Source organism: Macaca mulatta, chromosome 2, assembly GCF_049350105.2.
Source record: "Macaca mulatta isolate MMU2019108-1 chromosome 2, T2T-MMU8v2.0, whole genome shotgun sequence".
Classification (NCBI taxonomy): domain Eukaryota; kingdom Metazoa; phylum Chordata; class Mammalia; order Primates; family Cercopithecidae; genus Macaca; species Macaca mulatta.
This window is the reverse complement of record NC_133407.1, coordinates 79,136,664-79,159,763: the sequence shown is the minus strand read 5'-3', so window position 1 is coordinate 79,159,763 and position 23,100 is coordinate 79,136,664. Positions and strand designations below refer to the sequence as shown.

Here is a 23,100-nt window from a genome sequence, read left to right as displayed (position 1 = left end):
ATCATGGCTTTGAACGGTCTCTTTTTAAATTAATTAATGTTTTGAATAATTAATGTGTGCATATAATAAAATTTTTGAAATATAAAATGGATGTATAGTGAAAATATATCATCGCTGTTTCCAGCTCCTTCTCTGAGGCTACCACTGTTACTGTTTTCTTGTGCATCCTTCTGGCCATAAGCACCATTTGTTTGTTTATTTTCATTCAGTCATTCTTGTTTGTTTGTTTTTAGAGACAGGGTCTCACTATGTTTCCTGGGTAAGTCTCAAACCCCTGGGTTCAAGTGATCCTAGTGTCTCAGCCTCCTCCTGAGTAGCTGGGATTACAAACACGTGCCGCTGTGGCTGGCCATTTGTTTCTTGATGGCAGCCTACTATACATGCTGTTCTGCATTTGCATTTTTCTGTCTTGGATATTGACTCATATAAATGGATACAATAATAATAATGTTAGCTAATATTTATTCCATGCTTACTATGAACCAGGCACTATTCTAAGGACTTCACACACACATATACGTATATCTACAAGGTTGGTACTCTTATCATCTTGATTTTACAAACGAGGAAACTGAAGCCCAAAGAGTTAAGGCAACTTGCTCAAGCTTCCATAGGTGGTTGAGTTTTGGCAGAGGTCTAGGAAAATGAAAAATGGAAATGACTCATTCTTCTTTACGGCTACATTATATGCTACTGCATAGACAGTCCTTATTCTGATTGTGCTATTTTCTTACTAGTGAGCAATTACATTGATTCAAATCTTTTGCTTTTTAACAATGCTGCAAGAATAGGCTTGAAAATATGTCATTTTACATATATGAATGTATCTGTGAATGATTTTCTAGAAGCTGAACTTTTAAGCCAAAATTTAAGCCAATTTTTAATCATCTGTGGCATGATTTTCTAGAAGCTAAATTTTTAAAGGGTATAGGCCTTTTAGTAATTATTATTATTTTTTGAGACAGAGTCTTGCTCTGTTGCCCAGGCTGTAGTGCAGTGGGACGATCCTGGCTCACTGCAACTGCTGCCTCTCAGGTTCAAGTGATTCTCCTCTCTTAGCCTCTTGAGTAGCTGAGATTACAGGTGTGCACCACCATGCCCAGCTATTTTTTTTTTTTTTTTGAGATGGAGTCTCACTCTGTCGCTCAGGCTGGAGTGCAGTGGCACAATCTTAGCTCACTGCAACCTCTGCCTTCTGGGTTCAAGCTATTCTCTTGCCTCAGCCTCTTGAGTAGCTGGGACTACAGGCGCATGCCACCATGCCTGGCAAATTTTTGTTTTTTTAATAGATAAGGGGTTTCACCATATTGGCCAGGCTGGTCTCAAACTCCTGACCTTGTGATCCACCCACCTCAGCCTCCCAAAGTGTTGAGATTACAGGTGTGAGCCACTGTGCCTGGTCCCACCTAATTTTTGTAATTTTAATGGAGACAGGGTTTCACCATGTTGGCCAGGCTGATCTCAAACTCCTGACCTCAGGTGATCCGCCTGCCTCAGCCTCCCAAAGTGCTGTGATTACAGGCATGAGCCACGGTGCCTGGCCTGCATTTTAATTTCGATAGTGCCAATGTGACCTCTGTGCATGATGTGCCAACGAGGTTTCATAGTAGAGCTTAGTTTAAACTGCTACTAATCTAATGAGGCTCTCCTTAAAGTATGCCTATTGGGCTTCAGTTTTCACTCCACTGCCTCAGCAGGTAAACCGGAACCGCTTGCGTCCTCTTGAGGACTGTGTCTAGCACCCACTATCAACAGGAGGTTTTATTGGTAGAGGATGAGAAATCTAATAAATGATGACTGTTTCAGGTTCTGTATCAGCTGTTTAATCCTCCAAGCATCCCTGAAGAGTAAAGTTCCTGTGTCACAGATGAGGAAGCAGAAGTTTAGACATAGTGAAAACTTCAGGATGTCAACAGATTCCACAATGGTTTTCTTCATGATTTTGTATTGTGTCTCCATTTAGAATACATATTAACTTACAGTATTTGAAGAACTATTATTGGAATAGATTGATAGAGTTACAAGTAGAGTCTAAAATATGTACAGTCATGAACTGTCGAACAACATTTCAGTTAAGAACAGACTGCATATATGATGGTGGTCCCTTAAGATTATAATACCATATTTCTACTGTACCTTTTCTGTGTTTAGATACACAAATACTTACCATTGTGTACAATCGTTGATAGTATTCAGTACAGTAATACTTACCATTGTGTTACCTATTACCAAGTATGCCTGTTACCAAGGCATACCTGTTACCAAGTATGCCTATTGGGCATTATTGTTGACAGTATTGTTGACAGTATTCAGTACAGTAACATGCTGTACAGCTTTTTAGCCTAGGAGCAATAGACTATACCATATAGTCTGGGTGTGTAGTAGATTGTACCATTTAGGTTTGCATAAGTACACTGTATGATATTGGCACAATGATAAAATCACCCAATGATGCATTTCTCAGAATGTATCCTGTTATTAAGTGATGCATGACTTTATATAGGAAAAAAAGTCAGTTTCTCCTACCATCACACTGAATACAATACACACCTCTGGTCACCAATATATGTGTAGGGATTTTTCCCATACACCAATTCTGTGGTAGATTTTCCAGAGGACGCCAGTTGGGTGTCCTCCAATTCAATTCTATTCTGACACTAGCTACTTGGAGATAGAGTCAGATCCTATAGGTTAAGGGCTCAGTCCCATAAGTCTGCTTCTTTCTTTAGATGCCAGTCACAAGCATAGGTTGTAACTTGTGATTCTGACTGATGGGCTGTAAATCAGCATTCTTGTGACCCTCTCCTTGGATCCGATTAATTTGCTAGAGTGACTTACAGAACTCGGGGAAACACTTGACTTACATGTATTCATTAATTATAAATGATATTACAAAGGATACAGATGAACAGACAGATGGAAGAGATGCATAATGCAAGGCATGTGGACACAGCTCTTCCATACTGGGCTTTTCACCCACCAGCAACCTCCACATATGTTCAGCTGTCTAGAATCTCTTCAACTCCCATACTTTTGGGTTTTTATGGAGGCTTCATTACACAGGCATGATTGATTCCATCACTGACCACTGGAGATGAGCTCAACTTTAAACTCCTGTCTGCTCCCTAGGGGTTTTGGGGTGGGGCTTGGTGTTTCTTGAGACCGGCCCCCACTCTGAAGCTATTTAGGGGATCCCCAGCCTGGAGTCATATCATTAGCATACTAAATACTATCTTATCATTAGAGAGAGTCTGAGGGCTTTAAAAGTTATTGTGCTGAGAAATGGGGATGAAGACCAAGTAGATATTTCACAATATTACTAGAGTAATATAGTGGCAAAATTCAATGATGAGTTGATTTTCTTTAATGATTACATATCCTAAATGAATTAATCCTAGTTCAGAATATAAACACAAAAGTTTACCTTCCTGTCTCAAAGGTGGTTTTAATTTTTCTCTTAAAGATATGGGACTTCAATGGATATTGTCACCATACACTGAATGTTGGGCAAGATGGAGCTGTGGATATTTCACAAATCCTCATTCTTAAGAAGACAATACTGGTTACAGGCTGGGAGAGGTATGATTATGCTTCATGGAAAACTATAGGAAGGTAAAAAGGAGAATGTTTTATTTTAATCAAAATCTAAAAGAAGAAAGAACATAAAAATCTTGGTTGACTGTGTGTCATTAAAACTTGCCGGTGACCTAGGTGAGTGATACCCTATTTGGAATTGACTGAATGCTTAGTGAATAAAATATTAGAAGATTGCATAGCTTGGGTGGCTTTGAGAATTGTTAGAAGGTTTTCTTCTGGCTTTGGAAATTTCTTCTGGCTTTGGAAATTTTTCTTTCTTTAACCATTTCAGGTGGGGATGTATTACCACTTCCTAGGTTCCAAAAGTTTCCCAAATTTTATGGTCAATAAATTCTTAACTTGTAAATTACATTCCTTCAACTGTAAAGGAAACTCATTACTTCTTTTCTCCTGACTTATTTTCAATTGCAACACAAGAAGGAAATAGCCAACTGAGTCCTGTGATAGCTCCTCCTTTCTATCAGTGCAGAAAAGGGCTTTTCAAAAGGCACTTACTCTTCTCGAGGAGCATTACATCCATTTCATTACAAGGAAAATTACTTCTGTTTCCTTTTCTTTCTGACAGAACTAAGGATCATAAACAGTTCTGTGGCACTGTATAAGCAGTAGGAAAATTAAAGTGTGATATGTTTTGAAAATATATTGTCCATTAATTCATCAGTTTAGAAAATATTGCTCTAATAGGTAATCATCCAATGTTATTCACTATAGAATTATGACCTTAATGCTTTGAAGCTAGGATTACATCAGACTTTATACCTAGAAAACCAGCAGTATATATATATGGGGATTTTTATCAATCACAGGGAAGAGTTTTTTCTAATGCAAATGTGCAAATACAGACCAGCAAACATAGTGCCACACGCTACCTTATTTTTAGGAGTAATTTGACAATAAGAAAGTAAGTATAGCCAGATTATTCTACTTGATATTAAGAACTAATTCAATCATCCTCATCCATGAAGGACAAGACTTCTTCACATCTCGGAAAGGATTCATGATCCATTATCAACCCACAACCACTCCACAGTCTATGATCTAATGATCTCTATAATTAGAAAATAGCAGTGAATAAGTTTAGCTCTCTACCATGTGTGATGTCCAGCTGATTCAATTTAAGTTTTAAACATAACAAAAAGGAATTTTAAAAAATAATCAAGTCAAAACTTGGCAATGCCATTTCCTTAATTTATTTTTAGATATCCATAGTTAGGAATTAGCATCAACTGTAAGTTTTTTTGATTGCTTACAAGGGAAAATTGGAAAGATTAGATGTAGAGTCACCTAAAAGTGTTTTAAAGGAACATCTATTATTCTATCTATGTTGGTGGGTGGTCACTTTCTATAATTTGTGGAAGAAGCTTTGGAAAAACTGGGATGAGAGTAGGAAAAATTACCACTTTTTCCATCTTCTTTCATCTTTTCCATTATCCTCAAGGTTGTCAGGACTTGGATACCTTAGTTGAAATTGAAAATTGAATTAATACATTCTGTTATATTATTTCACTTTTATATTGGTGAATTTAAAAATTATATATTCTAAGTCAGAGGCTTTATGTTAAGATAGATTTTACAGGATCTAAGACAGGATTCTTTTTACCAGGAGGCATGTAACAAAAGAGGCAACAGGGCAGGAACTGTTCAGTTGTAGTTAGAGGAGGATGGACCATTAAGCCAACTCCTTAATAGTTTAGTGATTAGAGAAGAAATAACTAGAAGATTGACAGCCGTCTTATTAAGCTTTCTTCAATGCATTGTTTTAGAGTCTATTAGGTTAAGTTGTAACTTTTACTTCAGATTTTATTCAAATTCAGAGATTGGTTCAAGAATTATGTGCAGGATGGAATGGTAATTACATTTTTGAGTAAAGTACTTAAATAAGCCATCCGATTTATTTTATTTACAGTGCTGTGTAGCATTAGCCACTTTATACACATTAGCTAATTTAATCCTTAGCATCATCTTGGAAGGTAGGCAATATTTTATAGATACCTCAAATGTCTGTCTTCAGGTCTTATCTCTCTAAGCTCAGTTACCCATTTGCTTGCTGTATGTGTCTGACTGCAATCTCAAATTCAACATGTTCTCGACTGAAATAATTATTTATCTCCTTTCCAAAACTTGCTATTTCTCTTTTATTTGGAACTTCAATTAATTGCCAGAGACCAAGACATCCACTCTGCTTCTCTCTCTTTGCACACAACAAAGAAATCACTAAGTCATATCTATTTTATGCCCTAAATATTTCTTAAACCTGCTCCTATAAATTGTACTATGGTATTAGTATAATTCAAGCATAATTTCCACTTTGATGAATGCCACAGCCTTCTAACTTGTCCTTTGTCTTCCTAATGCCCACCTCTCACTTCTTAAATAGATTCTGCTCGCTTTAGCTACAGTGATTTCTTTCTCCAATGAATTCTATGTTATGTCCTTGCTTAAAACCTTTCAGAGTGTCTACAAAATAAATCTAAGCTCCCTCTGACCTGGATCTATTCTTTTATTTTCTAGTTTCATTTTCTCCCATTTTCTGTATATTCTAAACTCTATCAAATAGCAGCTTCCTTAGGGTGTTCGCATACAAACCATACTGTTTTACACCCTTATGCCTTTATTCTCTCATCTAGAAATCCCTGTCAAACTTTGCTCATTTGGCTAACATTTATTCCTATTTGAAGACTCGTTCAGATATCTTCTCCACCAGGACATTTCTCTTAACTCTCAGTATAGAAGACAAAATGTCCCCATTTTGTCTTTGTGCTCTCTAGTTTCTTGTATTTTCTTTAATAGGGATATTTGTGTATGTGTGCATTCCTGGAGCTTACTAGAAACTTGGTGATATTCGTTGAGTGACTTAATAAATGTTAGTTGAATAGACAGGGAAACTAGGGATTAGAGAGATTAATTACTCACAATCACATTCCTAGTGAGAGGCAAGCAGCATAGATATTAAAATCTATTATATTCTCTCTTCACAATGAATCAGAAGTCTAAGTATTAGCAACCCCTTTTTACAAGGAAGGCTACCGAGGCTTGAAGAGGTTGGGTAGCTCAGCCAAGGTGACAAACTTAGTAGGTCGCTGAGTTAGAATTCTGTGCCAAAGTCAGTACTCTTTCTACCACTCCTGGGTAGGACTGATTGCAAATGGAGTCATCACACCATGAGACAGCAATTATATATTTTAAAATAAATGATTAATTGAGCATTTTTTCATTTTAATTGAAGCTAATGAATCAGTACATATGAAGAAACACACACACACAAAACACGTGTTAGCAACTTAACAACAACTCAGATATATAGCTTGCTCTCTTTTTTCCCTTTCCTTCCCATATATATTTTTAAATTGCACTAGGTTGAAAGCCCTGAGTTAGAAACTACAGAAGGCTGAATGTAAAGAATCACGATTCCTGTTTCAAACGCATCCACTTTTTTATGGATGGCAGGTCAATACATACAAGGCAGGATATGGTAAATATGAATGTTTGGGCCTAAGCAAAATGAACTAGAGAGCACATGTTAGCTATTTAGGAATACAGTCATTCATATCTAGAGAATTTTTCTGTCAGTAAAAAGAAGTCCCAAATTTAGAACCGTAGAAATGTGTTTCTCATTATTTTCAGCAAAATATACTTAGAACTAAGTTGTGAGTTGGCATAGAGTCAATTCAAAAATACCTGGTTGAATCTGTGGCCATATTTATGTTGCTAAAATTAAATGGCTAGATTATCAGTTAAGTTTGCATTTGTTCAAAGTAGGCATATAATATGTATAGTTCTAGTAAAATTAAATAAATACTCTTAAGAATTTAAGATTTTATCCTGCCTCCAAAATCTATGATTTTATAATATATTTAAAGCTCTCTAAAAAAAAAATACCTCTTACTTCCCCCCATTTTAATTTTCTCTTTTCTGTAAAGGAGAAATCTCTGTAGTTTTCCCTCCAACTTTATCCAGGTATAATTGACAAATAAAAATTGTATATATTTACAGTACACAGGTAATGTCTTGATACTTGTATACATTTTGAAATCATTAAATCAAGCTAACATGTCTGTCACCTTATATATTTATTGCTTTCTTTTGTGAGAAATTTGTTTATGAAGATTTTATCTCCTTAAAAGTCTAGACATACATACTAAAAAGAGAATCTTTCATATAATTTTAAATGATTCTGAAGATTTTATTTATACTAGCATCCTTCACAGAGCACTGTAGAAAGTAGGAACTCAATAAATAGCTATTGATATAATTTGATTTTTAAAAGTATTTTTAAGTGAAACGAGACTAAAGATTTGAAGTTACTCAAAAATAAAACTTATATATCACAAGATATTACATTCTTAATAATTGCCTTACTAAGAAACTATAACTCTATATGACTCAATTGGTTTCCATTATTAGGATAAGAATCAGCATGGAATATTCCAAAGTTGTAATTTATTTTAGAATAACCATATTGGAGGGAAAGAGGGGGCAGGTATTTTTGAAATTCACAAATAATTCTTACATATAATTTATACTTATTCTAGTATTCAAAATTTGACTTTACAAATTTTAGGAAAATTGGAAAATGACTAAAAATAAGCTGATTTATATCAAATGAATTCTCTGCCTTTGAGATACCCTTTTTAAGTCTAAAAAGCAATGAATTGAAAAACAGGCATTAAAAAGACATGACAATAGGACTAACAACAATTAACTTCTGAGGGAACAAGTAGTTAATTGAATTTTTGTGTTCTCTCCATGACAATTTTTACATGATAAGTTTGGGTTAAAAAGTTATTTGCCTAGCTCATTCATCCTAGAAAAAAGATGGTTTTAAACATTTTTCTTTTTGTATTTTTTTTTTTTTTTTGCACTTGACAGGTAAACTAATTTTGTTCTCACAGACTTGGTCGTCATATCAAAATTCGAAATTAGAGACGTGATTCATTTTCACAAGATGATACAATCATTCAGTAGCAGTACTTGTGATACTCTCAGGGTGGCAAATGTGGAGTGTGTACTGGAACTAGTAAACTCCTTCAATGCCAGAAAAAGAAGTCTCTCAGACTCCTAAAATGGCCTTAAAATTGGCTCATTCTGAACTTTAATTTTACTTGGCAAAAGTATAAACTTAAAAACCGTTATCTTTGAAATAGAAAAAGTAAGAGCTGCAGTGTAGATTCTTAAATTATTTTAAGGACAACTGTCATTTCAAATGAAAGTTTCAGGTTTGGTTTCAAGGGGAAAGTGGTAGCTAACTAGTTTTTCAACATGTCAAATATCAGAAAGACTATTTTTTATGGATTTTGTGCTTTTGGCTGTTGTTCTCTGACTATACCTAGTATGTCAATTTGATATGAATATCTTGGCAAAAAGACATTAGACATTGAATTTTGCTTGAGAGATAATGCAAAATATGTAAGATTGACCTTCTATCTCCCATTGCCACCTCACTGTCTCCCTCCTCAAAGGGTAATCTCTTCAACCAAATTTACCAGGAGGAAAAGGGAAAATCAAAAATACATACACATAAAGCTACTATGAGATTAAACTGCAATTTCAGAACTTCAAGTTACCTTGTGTTACCTTATCTTGTGAAGCCTTATTAATAATATTAAAATAATATAGCTATTAATATTACATTTATTTATTTATTTGTTTGTTTTTTGTTTTTATTTCAATAGTTTTACGGGAACAGGTGGTGTTTGGTTGCATGGAAAATTTATTCAGTGGTGATTTCTGAGATTTTGGCGTACCCATCACCCAAGCAGTGTTCACTGTTTCCAGTGTGCAGTCTTTTATTCCTCACTCCCCTTCCCCCCTTCCCCGCAAGTACCCAAAGTCCATTATATTGTTCTTATGCCCTTGCATCCTGATAGCTTACCTTCCACTTATAAGTGAGAACATACAATGTTTGATTTTTGCATTCCTGAGTTACTTCACTTAGAATAATGGTCTCTAACTCCATCCTGGTTGCTATGAATGTCATTATTTCAGTAGTATTCCAGGGTGAATATATATATCCACATTTTCTTTATCCACTTATTGATTGATGGACATTTGGGCTGGTTCCATATTTTTGCAGTCGTTAATTGTGCTACTGTAAACATGCATGTGCATGTGTCTTTTTCATATAATGACTTCTTTTTGTCTGGGGAGATACCTGATAGTGAGGTTGCTGGATCAAATTGTAGATCTAGTTTTAGTTCTTTAAGAAGTCTTCATACTGTTTTCCATAGTGTAGTTCTAGTTTACGTTCCCACCAGCAGTTTAAAAGTGTTGCCTTTTCACCATGTCCATGCCAACATGTATTATATTTTGCTTTTGATTATGGCCATTCTTGCAGAAGTAAGGCGGTATCTCATTGCGGTTTTGATTTGCATTTGCCTGATAATTAGTGATGTTGAGCATTTTTTCATGTTCGTTGACCATCTGCATATGTTCTTTTAAAAATTTTCTGTTTATGTCCTTTGCCTACATTTGGTGGGATTATTTGTAATTGTTGTTTTTTTTTCTTGGTGATTTGTTTGAGTTCTTGCAGATTCTGGATATTAGTTCTTTGTTGAAAGCATAGTTTGCAAAGATTTTCTCCCACTCTATGGATTGTCTGTTTACTCTGCTGATAATGTCTTTTGTTGTGCAGAAGCATTTTAGTTTAATTGGGTCCCATCTGTTTTTTGCTTTTGTTGCATTTGATTTTGGGTTCTTGGTTATCAACTCTTTGCCTAAGTCAATGTCTACACAAGTTTTTCCTATGTTCTTCTAGAATTTGTGTGGTTTCAGGTCTTAGATTTAAGTCTTTGATCCATCTTGCCTTGGTTTTTCTGTAAGGTAAGAAAGAGGCAAGGATCCAGCTTCATTCTACATGTGGCTTGCCAATTATCCTAGCACCATTTGTTGAATAGGATGTCCTTTATCTACTTTATGCTTTTGTTTGCTTTGTCAAAGATCAGTTGACTTTAAGTATTTGGTTTTATTTCTGGGTTCTCTATTTTTGTCCCACTGGTCTATGGGCCTTTTTGTGCCTATGTCCCACCAGTCTATGTCCCACTGGTCTATGTACCATCCTGTTTTGGTAGCTATAGCCTTGTAGTATAGGTTGAAATCAAGTAACGTGATGCTTCCAGATTTGTTCTTTTTGTTTAGTCTTAATTTGTCTGTATGGACTACTTTTAGGTTCCATGTGAATTTTAGGATTGTTTATTCTAATTCTGTGAAGAATGATGATGGTATTTTGATGGGAATTGCTTGAATTTGTAGATTGCTTTTGGTAGTATGATCATTTTTGTAATATTGATTCTATTTGTCCATGAGCATGGGATGTGTTTCCATTTGTTTGTGTCAGGTATGATTTCTTTCAGCAGTGTTTTATAGTTTTCTTTGTAGAGATCTTTCACCTCCTTGGTCAGGTATATTTCTAAGTACTTTATTTACTTTATTTTTTTTGCAGTTGTTGTAAAAAGGGTTGAGCTCTTGATTTGATTCTCAGCTTGGTGGTTGTTGGTGTATAGCAGTGTATACAAATGTATACCAATTTGTATACATTGATTTTGTATCCTGAAGCTTTACTGAATTCATTTATCTGATCTAGGAGCATTTGAAGGAGTCATTAGGGTTTTCTAGAGGAGTCATTAGGGTTCTCTAGGTATACAATCATATCATTGGCAAACAGCAACAGTTTGACTTCCTCTTTACTGATTTGGATGCCCTTTATTTCTTTCTCTTGTCTGATTGCTCTGGTAGATCTTCCAGTACTATGTTGAATAGACATGGTGAAAGAGGACATTTTTGTCTTGTTTCAGTTCTCAGGGTTAACGCTTTCAACTTTTCCCCATTCAATATAATGTTGGCTGTGGGTTTGCCATAGGTGGCTTTTATTACTTTGAAGTATGTTCCTTTGATGCAGGTTTTGCTGAGGATTTTAATCGTAAAGAGATGCTGGATTTTGTCAAATGTCTTTTCTGCATCTATTGAGATAATCATGTGATATTTGTTTTAAATTCTGTTTATGTGATATATTACATTTATTAACTTGTGTATGTTAAACCATTTCTGCATCCCTGGTATGAAACTCACTTGATCATGTTGGATTATCTTTATGAAATGCTGTTGGATTTAGTTGGCAAGTATTTTGTTCAGGATTTTCGCATCTATGTTCATCGGGGTTATTGGTCTGTAGTTTCCTTTTTTTGTTATATCCTTTCCTGTTCTTGGTATCAGGGTGATACTGGCTTCATAGAATGATGTAGGGAGGATATCCTCTTTCTCTATCTTTTGGAATAGTTTCAGTAAGATTGGTACCAATTATTCTTTGAATATCTGATAGAATTCAGCTGTGAATTCATCCAGTCCTGGACTTTTTTTTTGTTGGCAACGTTTTTATTACTGTCTTAATCTCACTACTTGTTACTGGTCTGTTCAGAGTTTGTATTTCTTCCCAATTTAATCAAGGAGGGTTGTGTATTTCCAGAAATGCGTCCAAATCCTCTAGATTTTAAAATCAGTACATACAATAAGGAAAGACTAACACACTGATATTAGTAAGACACCACAGGAATAAAGGACATGCTACAGTTTCTGCAACTTGTCTTAATGCAAGTAAACTCCCAAACTGGGGCTCAGCCTGAGAGCATTCTTGGCTTTGCACAGGAAATAATTTGCGTCCAAATCCTCTAGATGTGTAAAGGTGTTCATAGTAACCTTGAATGATCTTTCATATTTCTGTGGTATCAGTTGTAATATCTCCCATTTCATTTGTAATTGAGCTTATATGGATCTTCTCTCTTCTTTTCTTGGTTAATCTCACTAATGGTCTACCAATTTTGTTTACCTTTTCAAAGAAACAGCTTTATGTTTCATTTATCTTTTGCATTTTTTTGTTGTTTCCTTTTCATTTATTTTTCTGTGATCTTTGTTATATTTTTTCTTCTGCTGGGTTTGGGTTTGATTTTTTCTTGTTTCTCTAGTTCCTTGATGTATGACCTCATATTTTCTATTTGTGTTCTTTCAGACTTTTTGATATAGGTATGTATATGAACTTTCCTCTTAGCACCACTTTTGCTGTATCCCAGAGGTTTTAAAAATTTGTGTCACTATTATTGTTCAGTTCAAAGAATTTTTAAAGTTCCATCTTGATTTCATTGTTGACCCAAAGATCATTGAGGAGCAGATTACTTAATTTTCATGTATTTGTATAGTTTTCAGGGTTCCTTTTGGAGCTAATTTCCAATTTTATTCCACTGTAGTTTGAGAGGGTACTTGATATAATTTCAACTTTCTAAAATTTATTGATATAATTTCCATTTTATAAAATTTATTGAAACCTGTTTTGTCACCTATCATATGTTGTATCTTGGAGAATGTTCCATGTGCCGATGAAAAGGATGTATATTCTACAGTTGTTGGGTAGGATGCTCTGTAAATATCTGTTGAGCCCATTTGTTCTAGGGTATGGTTTAATCCGATATTTCTTTGTTGACTTTCTGTCTTGGACAACCTGTTTATTAGTGTCAGTGCAGTATTGAAGTCCCCCACTGTTACTGTGTTGCCATCTATCTCATTTCTTATGTCTAGTAATAATTGTTTCATAAATTTGGGGGCTCTCATGTTGGATGCATATGTATTTAGGATTGTGATATTTTCCTGTTGGATTGTTTTTCTAATCATTATATAATGTTCTTGTTTGTCTTTTCTAACTGTTGTTGCTTCAAAGTCTGTTTTGTCTGATATAAGAATAGCTACTCCTGCTTGCTTTTCATGTCCATTTGCATGGAATATCTTTTTCCACTCCTTTACCTTAAGTTTATGAGTCCTTATATGTTAGGTGAGTCTCTTGCAGATAGCAGATACTTGATTGGTGGATTTTCATCCATTCTGGCATTCTGTATCTTTTAAGCAGAGCATTTAGGCCATTTACATTCAATGGTTAGTATTGAGATGTGAGGTACTGTTTTATTCATTGAGCTAGTTTTTGCCTGAATACATTGTTTTTTTTCCCACTGTGTTATTGTTTCACAGGCTCTGTGAGATTTGTGCTTTAAGGAGGTTCTACTTTGGTGAATTTTGAGGTTTTGTTTCAAGATTTAGAACTCCTTCTAGCATTTCTTATAGTCCTGGCTTGGTAGTTGTTAACTCTCAGTATTTTTTTGTCTGAAAAAGACTTTCTCCTTCATTTATGAAGCTTAGTTTTGCTGGATACAAAATTCTTGGCTGGCAATTACTTTGTTTGAGGAGGCTAAAGATAGGACTCCAATCCCTTCTGGCTTGTAGGGTTTCTGCTGAGAAATCTACTGTTTATCTGACAGGTTTTCCTTTATAGATTAGCTCATGCTTTTGCTTCATAGGCCTCAAGATTCTTTCCTTTGTTTGACTTTAGATAACCTGATGATTATGTGCCTGGGCGGTGATCTTTTTGTGATGAATTTCCCAGGTGTTCTTTGAGCTTCTTGTATTTGAATGTCTAGATCTCTAGAAAGGTCATGAAAGTTTTCCTCAATTATTCCCTCTAAGCAGTTTTCTAAACTTTTAGATTTCTCTTCTTCCTCAGGACCACCAATTATTCTTAGGTTTGTCCATTTAACATAATCTCAAATTTTTTGGAGGCTTTGTTCACTTTTAAAAAATTATTTTTTGTTTTTCTGATTGGGTTGATTTGAAATCCTTGTCTTTGAGTTCTGAAGTTCTTTCTTCTACTTGTCTGATTCTATTGTTGAAACTTACCAGTGCATTTTGTATATCTTTAAGTGTGTCTTTCATTTTCAGAAGTTGTGATTGTTTTTTTCTTTATGGTATCTATTTCTCTGGAGCATTTTTTTTCATCCATATCCTGTATTTTTAAAAATTTCTTTTCATTGCTTTTCACTCTTTTCTGGTATATCCTGGAGTAGCTTAATAATCCACCTTCTGAATTGTTTATTTGATGATTCAGAGATTTCTTCTTGGTTTGGATTCATTGCTGGGGAGCTAGTGTGGTCTCTCGGGGGTGTTATAGAATCTTGTTTTGTCATATTACCAGAATTACTTTTCTGATTCCTTCTCATTCAGGTAGACTATTTCAGTGAAAAAATCTGGAATTCAAGGGCTGCTGTTCAGATTCTTTTGTTTCATGGCATGGGGCGATCCCTTGCTGTGGTGCACTGTCCCTTCCCCTAGGGATGGGGCTTCCTACAAGCCAGACTGGAGTGATTGTTGCTGCTCTTCTGGGTCTAGTCACCCAGTGGAACTACCAGCCTTTGGGCTGGTACTGGGGAGTGTCTGCAAAGAGTCCTCTGATGTGATCCATCTTTAGGTGTTTCAGCCATAGATTCCAGCACCTGCTCTGGTGGAGGTGTCAGGAGAGTGAAGTAGACTCTGTGAGAGTCCTTGTAGATATATTTAGTGTGCTGACTTTCTTGAATGCTCATTATGCTAACAGTGAAGTTGTCACATGGACAGACTCAGGACCGCTGGTTAGCCAGGATGTTACAGGCAGTGGGATTAGCTGTTGTTTTCTCCTCCCTTGGAGCAGGGTTGTTCTGTCATGAGTTGCTGTAATGTCCTGAGTTTGTTGGCCTCCAGCCAGGAGGTGGCGTTTTTGAGAAAGCACCAGTTTTTCACCTGTCTCATGGAATTTACAGGAGCCTGTTGCTTCATTCAAAGGATCTGATTATTTAAAATAGAATAATTCGTACATTGATTTGGCATATATTTATTAAATGCCTATCATGTGTAGGTATTATTCTAGATGCTGCTGTTGTAGAAGAAAAAAACCAAAGTCCTTGATCCTCTAGAACTTACTTTGTAATAGGAGAGATAGAACATAAGCAAATAAATATAGAACACAGTGTCATACAATGGTAAGTGTTATAAAAAATGAAATAGAGTAAGAGATGAGAGACTCAGAGAGTCTTCAGATAGGGTGGTCAGGGAAGGCTTGCCTGAGGAGGTGACATTTAAGCAGATAATTTTTTCTTCATTTATGTGACAGATATTTATTGAACACTCAATATGTATAGGTCACTATGCTTGCTACTGTAGGGTTACAGATTAAGACAAGATGCATGGTTTCTAGGAATTTATAATTTAGCCAAGGAGCTGAAACTATATAACATTGGATGTTGTAAGTTAAATGTGAATGATGTTAAGAGGTCAGAAGAGGAACTATTTCTTTTAATCCTAGTTATTAAGGAATTCTACCAGAATTAGATGGGCCTTAAAGAGTTGGTGTGTGGTTAGGTTCATGTGAGTCTGTGTGTAAAAAGAAATTCCTAAGGGCATGAAAAAGCATACCATGAATGAAAACAAAACAAAACAAAACAGAGAGAAATGTCAGAGGTACCTAGAGAAGACTAAGAATATTGTTTAGGTTGGACAAGAAGTTGTGCTTCAGAAACTTAGCTCCTAGCAGTTCAAAACAGCTACTGCAAGCAAAAAATAAATTTAAAACTTTGAATTCCTTTTTTGAAATTCAGGTGAACTTTGCATTCTCTTGCATTAATTCATCTATCTTTATTTTATTAGAAAATTATTCTTCCTCAAACTTTTTGAGTAAAATTAACACTTAAGGTATACCATATTTACCCTATGGCTTCCAGTGCCTCTGTCAAATATTTAATTGGACATTCACATATAACTGAAAAGCAAGGGTAGAAGAATAGAGAGAAATAATTCTGAAAACATAGATTAGATCTATGTATTATTGGGTCTTAAATAACAGATTTACACATTTGAATTTTATCATGTAGAAAATGAAAAACTAACAAATGTTTTCTAATGGGGCATTAGCCTTATCGTTTATCATGTTGTTTTCTCCATCCAGAGTGTTTTCATCTTGCAAATTCTACCCATATTTTATGGTCCAGTTCAAATATCAGTGTTCAACTCAGCCTTCTTTGATTTCTATGCCAGCCTTTCATGGCAGTTAATCAGTACTCTCTTAGCACTTACCACATTTTACCTTGAATTTAGTCATTTTATGCTGATGGCTCTGTACCCTGGCATCACTATGAACTGTGACTTCCATGTGGCAAATAAGAAATTCTTACAGAATAAATGAAAATGCCCCAGAGTAGAATAATTAATCTAGTAGCCAGATGAAGAATGTGCCAGAGATGGGTAAACTAGAAGCAGTAAAATTAATCAGTAGGCTATTACAGTCATTCAACCATGAGGTAGTTAGCACAGAACCAGGAAGCTGTCATTGACTGTTTGAAGTAAAATAGTAAGAAATGAATATGTAACATATTGCAGAGATATAATCTAAGTATTTAATTTGACTGGGGAAGAGAAAGACATCCAAAGAGGCTGGAATGTTAGTCTATTAACCATATTTGGGATTGCAGACAGAGGGCTGGTATGGAGGGAAGATGTCAAATTTGGATTTTTGACATGTTGAGATCTTTTGCTGATAGAAGCATTATATGGAACTGTCAACTGGCAAATGGAAGCTATTTCTGGCGAAGATTATGAATGAAGATAATTTAAGAGCCATTTGTATAGCAGTGACATTGGAGCTCATGGAGATATATGAGATCTCTAAGCCAGTTTGAGTGGATAGACAGAAGTGGAGGAATGAAGATAAGGAATGTTCCATTGTGTACATATACCACATGTTAAAAAGGGTGAGAGAAAGAAGGGAATAAAAAATGAAGAGTGGGGAAAGAAAGATGAGGAGGCAGGAAGAGAAGCAGGCCACTGGAAACTCTGAGGCTGAGGAGTAACACTGGTAGGACAACTAGGAAACCTTTAGAGTGGTGGAAATAAAAGATCTCAAGACGGTGAAGAGAGAATGATGGTGAAAGACCCCATAACTATGGTTGCAAATGCTCACTTGAGATCTAGATGGCTCTAGAAGAAACAAGAGGCTTAGCATAGGCTGCTGGCCAGAGCTCAGATCAGCAAGTGAAAACAGGGTGGTGTTAATGCCCCAAAAATGGAATCTTTACACTCCTCCCTTCCCCACCAGGCACAAGGCATTTCATTCTTTGCCCATCCTTTCCTATTCTTAAATTTATCAGCAGTGCCCCCAGATACTGACCTCTCTAATACTGTTCTTTCTGTTCAAAATGTATCTGTTCTATGTCCCACTTCTTTGGGGTGGCGTTTTCTAAGTGTGTTCCACAAATTATAGTTCTTCAAGATGCTGTAGATTCCAAGAGAATGGATTCTGTGATCAGTTAAGTCTTGAAAATGCCACAAGGAGTGCTAAATGTCCTGAGAAATTTTGATGGAAAAAAAACCTTATTGATTTTGTTTGAAGTACAAAACATTATTTGTTCATAGGCCTGCCCTCTGTTTTAATGTCATTACTATAAAACTCAGTGATCTCATAATACCCATGTGGGGAAACTTTGCTTTAGGGTCATGGTGATGGATAATTAATCTGATAAATGGTTACATGGTTTGTTGTTAATGATTGTGAAAGGATAATTAACCTTCTATTGTCAAAAATTTATAATTTACCAGATAATTTAATGAGGTAATAAAAATGTTTAGTGTGGGAAACTCAGTATTATGGATGTCAATTTGGGATAAATTTTGGGCAGCATAGTCTTTTAGAAGTCTCTAATCACATCATTCAAGTGGATAGTGGTTACTCAATATCTACATCAATTTTAGATCCACAGCTAAATTCTATATCCTTTTTGCTAGGGCTATTACTGTGTTTCGACCCCAAAACTTCAATCAATTTTTCATCCAGCCTGAAGAATGGAAAGGAGGCATACAGCACCATCATGACATCTTATGTGCTGCGTTTTTACCTCCACAAACTGTTGTTACAGGTAAATTGAACTTTCACTTGACAATCATTGGTGAAGTTTGGTTTGTTTTGGTTTGTCTTGGCTCACTCACTTTTTAAAAAGCCTTTTCTCAGTTGTTATATATATATGTATTTTGAGATGGGGTGTCTACCTATTGCCCAGGCTAGAGTGCAGTGGCCAGATCTCAGCTGATTGCAATCTCCGTCTGCCAGGCTCAAGTGATCCTCTCACCTCAGCCTCCTGAGTAGCTGGGACCATAGGCGCGCCCCACCATGCCTGGCCAATTTTTTGTATTTTTAGTAGAGATGGGTTTTTACTGTGTTGTCCAGGCTGATCTCAAACTCCTAAGCTCAAGCAATTCACCTGCATCAGCCTCCCAAAGTGCTGGGATTACCGGCGTGAGCCACTGTGCCCGGTCATATATTTCTTTTTAACTTATGATTGACACATAACATTAATAATTGTACATATTTGTGAGGCACAACATGATGTTTCAATACATGTATAAATTGTGCAATGATCAAATCATGGTAATTAGTGTATTAATAACCTTACACATATATCTCAGTGATGAGAACATTAAAAAGCCTTTTTTCTAGCTCTTTTGAAGTATACAATACATTATTGTCAACTCTAGTCATCCTACTATGCAATAGACCACCAGAACTCATTCCTCCCGTCTAACTGTAACTTTTTACCTGTTGACCAATCTCTCACCATCACCTGCTCCCTTCTCCCCTCCCCATCCTCTGGTATCCACTATTCTACCCTCTACTTTTATGAGAATAACTTTTTAGATTCCACAACTGAGTGATACCATGTGATATTTGTCTTTATATGCCTGGCTTATTTCACCTAACATAATGTCCACCAGGTTCATTCGCGTTGCTGCGAATGGCAAGATTTTATTCTTTTTATGACTGAATACTATTCCATTGTGTATATATAGCACATTTTCCTTATTCATTTATTCATTGATGGACATTTAGGTTGATTTTATATCATGACTATTGTGAATAATGCTGCAATAAACGTAAGGGTGCAGATATATCTTCCACATGCTGATTTCATTTCCTTACCCAGTAGTGGAATTTCTGGATCATATGGTAGTTCTATTTTCAATTCCTCCATATTGTTTTCCATAAAGGCTATACTAATTTACATTCCCACCAGCCATATGTAAGTGTTCCCTCTGCCCGATATCTTTGCCAATACTTTTATCTTTTGATTTTTTGACAGGATCCATTCTGACTGGAGTGAAGTGATGTCTTGCTCAGGTTGTTTTGATTTGTATTTCCCTGATAACCAGAGATGTTGGACTTTTTTTTTGTATGTCTGTTGGCCATTTGTTATGTCTTCTTTTGAGAAATGTTTATTCAGGTCTTTTGTCCATTTTTAAATCAGGTTTTCTTTGTTACAGAGTTGTTTGATTTTCTTATATATTTTGGATACTAGCCCCTTATACTATCAGATGTACAGTTTGCAGCTATCTTCTCCCATTTTGTAGGTTGTCTCTTTGCTTTGTTGATTGTTTCCTTTGAACATGAATAGATTTTTGAAGAAGCAGCGCTTGCTCTTCTTAGTCCTTATTTCTAGGGAAATATATTAGTAGTTCTGATCATCAGCTCCTATGCCTGGCTGTCTGATTTCCCATCATGGTTCTACCAATTGCCACAACTTGATAATGAGCAAGTTATTTAAACTCTAAATCGTAATTTTGTCTGGAAGATAATAATATATATATATTTTGGTTTATAGTTCAGATTATCTGTGCAAGAGTTTAACACAGTTCTCAGCACACAATAAGCTCATCCATAAATATTAGCTTTTATTTGTATTGTCCATTTTCCAGGAGCAGCATTAGGGCTGTTGGGTACGAATCACACATTGGTGGCACTTAGACGTTTCATAATGTGAACATATTAACTCTTTGGCATAATTTAGCCCAGATAATGTTGATAAAAGTCTGTCCTCACAAAATGTCTACAAATCCAAGCTCTTAAAATGATTCATAGGCATGCTTTGATGTGACATATTAAAGAGAATGAAAAATTGTTGTATCATTTCTGGCCAAAGAATACAATTTATAGAGACAGATTGCACCATGAAATTTTCAAGTCCATATTTTGACAGCTGAATTTTTTTTTTTTTTTTATAGAACCAAAAATGTCATCAATTAAGAGGAATGAAAACTTACAGGAAAAGATCCAGGATATCTATGAAGTGTTACAATATGAGGTTTACTGATCTATCTACATTTAAAGTTCCCCTGTTTTCAGGACTAACCAAATTACTTTCTAGTAAGACCAACTCTGTAGATAAATTAGCTTTACAGTCACTGGAAGGCCACCCCTGCAGGGAGGATCGCATCCTGAAATGTGATGGGCAGTGAAGTGCAAAACAGTGTGGTTGTTATTGTGAAAGTATTAGTAAATACCATTGTATTGGTGGGTTGACAGTCTCTTCACTCATTCTCCTCCCATCAATCCTATGTGGAAATATTTGGTCAATCACTGCTAGTAAAGCATAAGAGAAGATGGATGTTTCTATGGACAGCTGAACTCCATCCCCCTGGTTCAATTTGTGAGCTGCACAGATTGCTCTTTCTTTCTTTCTCTTTTTTTTTTTTTTTGAGATGGAGTGGAGTCTTGCTCTGTTGCCCAGGCTGGAGTGCAATTGTGCAATCTTGGCTCATTGCAACCTCTGCCTCCAGGGTTCAAGTGTTTCTCCTGCCTCAGTCTCCCGAGTAGCTGGGATTACAGGCACATGCCACCACGCCCAGCTAAGTTTTTTTTTTGTATCTTTAGTAAAGACAGGGTTTCACCATATTGGCCAGGCTGGTCTCACACTCCTGACCTCCTGATCCGCCCACCTCGGCCTCCCATAGAGACTGCTCTTTCTAGGACAATACAGTTTAGTGTGCATTTCTCTCTTTTCTCCCCTATTCCCAAAAAAGTCACCATTTGTACATCCCACCCAAACTCTTTTGCTCTCCTTGCCATAGACACTCTGCTCAGTGGGTAGCTGTCCTCACTAAGTCACTGAGAACAATGGTCTGGACATTGCTGCTTTGTTCCTCCACAGGACATGGTTGCTCAGACTTCACCTCACTTTGGGCTTTTGGGCTATTTGGGCTTTTCTTTGTTTTCTGTGAAGAGGAGTACTGAAGGACTTTCTGTAGGAAAAACTTTAGGATTGTGGAAGACAAGAATGAAGAGAACACACACACACCCATCCACACACATACACACACAAGAAGGGATGTGTGAAACAGAAACATAGGAGGACTTGATTTACTTGCCCTTACCCAATAATAAAAAGTATGATGGTAATTAACATTTTCTCCGTACTTACAATATGCTCAGTGCTACTGTAAGTACTTTCATTCTCTACAATAACTCTAGGAGATAAATACAATTATTAACTATTTTTTATAGATGAGAAAATTGCAGCATCAAGTAGAATTAAATAACATGTCCAAGGTCACACAGTAAGTGAGAGAACCAAGACTCAAGCTCCAGTTTTTTATCTGCAAAGCATTTGTTCTGAATGCTTTATTACCATAAGATAAAAGGAAACAGCAGTAATTTCTACACACATATGCTCAGGTTATACTGTGGGGATTGTAAGCTCTAAAGTTAATACAAATACCAATTATTATTATTCATGTTTCTAAAAATATAGAGTGCCCACTATGTGCCATATTCTGTGTAAGATATACTGCTAATAACTTCTTCTGATTGCTGTTGCTCGTATTTTCTATCTTAATCTCCTGGCAATTTATATTCTCCATCCTGTCTTGTGCAGGGAGTTACGATGGAGAAATTGTTCTATGGAACAGTAGCACAGAGAGTGCTCACCATGTTCTTCACCCTGATTACCAGAGGTTGCTAAAGTCAAAATTAGGTAAGCGTGAGTTTGAAACTAAAATAACATGGCTAGTCAAATCACTGTAGGCCTTGTTGTTCATGCATGTGCCTGCTGCAACTTGCTCCTAAATTATAGGTGATTGGCTGTAAGCACGAAGGATTAGGGATATCATTGTCTTGTCAAAGTGGCTAAAGAGAATCTTGAGATTTACTTGGCTTAGCAAATTCTCCATGGCATGCCATTTCTTTTCTTTATGCTACATTGACATTTCTGAACTACTGATAGCAGGGAGCAAGACTCTCATTTTTATTTAGTTTATTTTTTTCAATAAACCTTGCCAAATTACCTAAGAGTGAACGTTAGGTACCCTTTGCTAAGAAAATGGAAATTCATATTCACTCGATAGGCTGTTGAGACTCAATCTAGAGCTTGTAATAAATATTATGCCACCTGGAAATCTTAAATTATTCCTTGCTTTAGAAGCCCATGAGGAACATTAGATGGGAGTATATTGTATTTTATGGGAGTTTAGCAGAGCACATGAATATTTTATATTTAAGTAAAATGTCTTGACAATTGCCTTTCACATTTTATTTCAGTTTCCTTAGATACTAGAGGTTTTTCTTTAGACTAATTTATTTTGGTAATGAAAATGTCATTCCTCATGGCCCAGTGAGGTTCTGTTGTCTCAACTGAATAAACTCATAGAGGCTGAATTGAACTTTAGGAATGGACTGGTCATCAGATGCAGTTTTCTTTCTGGGTGAAAACTGAGAAGCTATTTTATTAAGAGTAGGAAAGCAAACAAGAGATTTAGGGGATACTTGGCTGCAAACACAAAGCTCTGACCTGCTTTATGTCTTAAGAGCTAATCATTTTAGGATTCATTTGAACTCATACCATGAGG

At 35.9% G+C, this 23,100-nt stretch overlaps 1 protein-coding gene across 5 annotated transcripts in view; it reads left to right on the top strand.

Annotated features, from left to right (window-relative positions):
* The window catches only part of WDR49 (WD repeat domain 49), a 187,050-nt gene that overhangs the window by 107,254 nt on the left and 56,696 nt on the right, over window positions 1-23,100 (top strand). For all 5 annotated transcript variants that reach the window (XM_077991631.1, XM_077991632.1, XM_077991629.1 and 2 more), the window contains 3 exons: window positions 3,464-3,579; window positions 18,214-18,344; window positions 22,131-22,229. In XM_077991631.1, coding sequence (XP_077847757.1) covers window positions 3,464-3,579; window positions 18,214-18,344; window positions 22,131-22,229 — 346 coding nt within the window. The remainder of the gene's footprint in view (window positions 1-3,463; window positions 3,580-18,213; window positions 18,345-22,130; window positions 22,230-23,100) is intronic.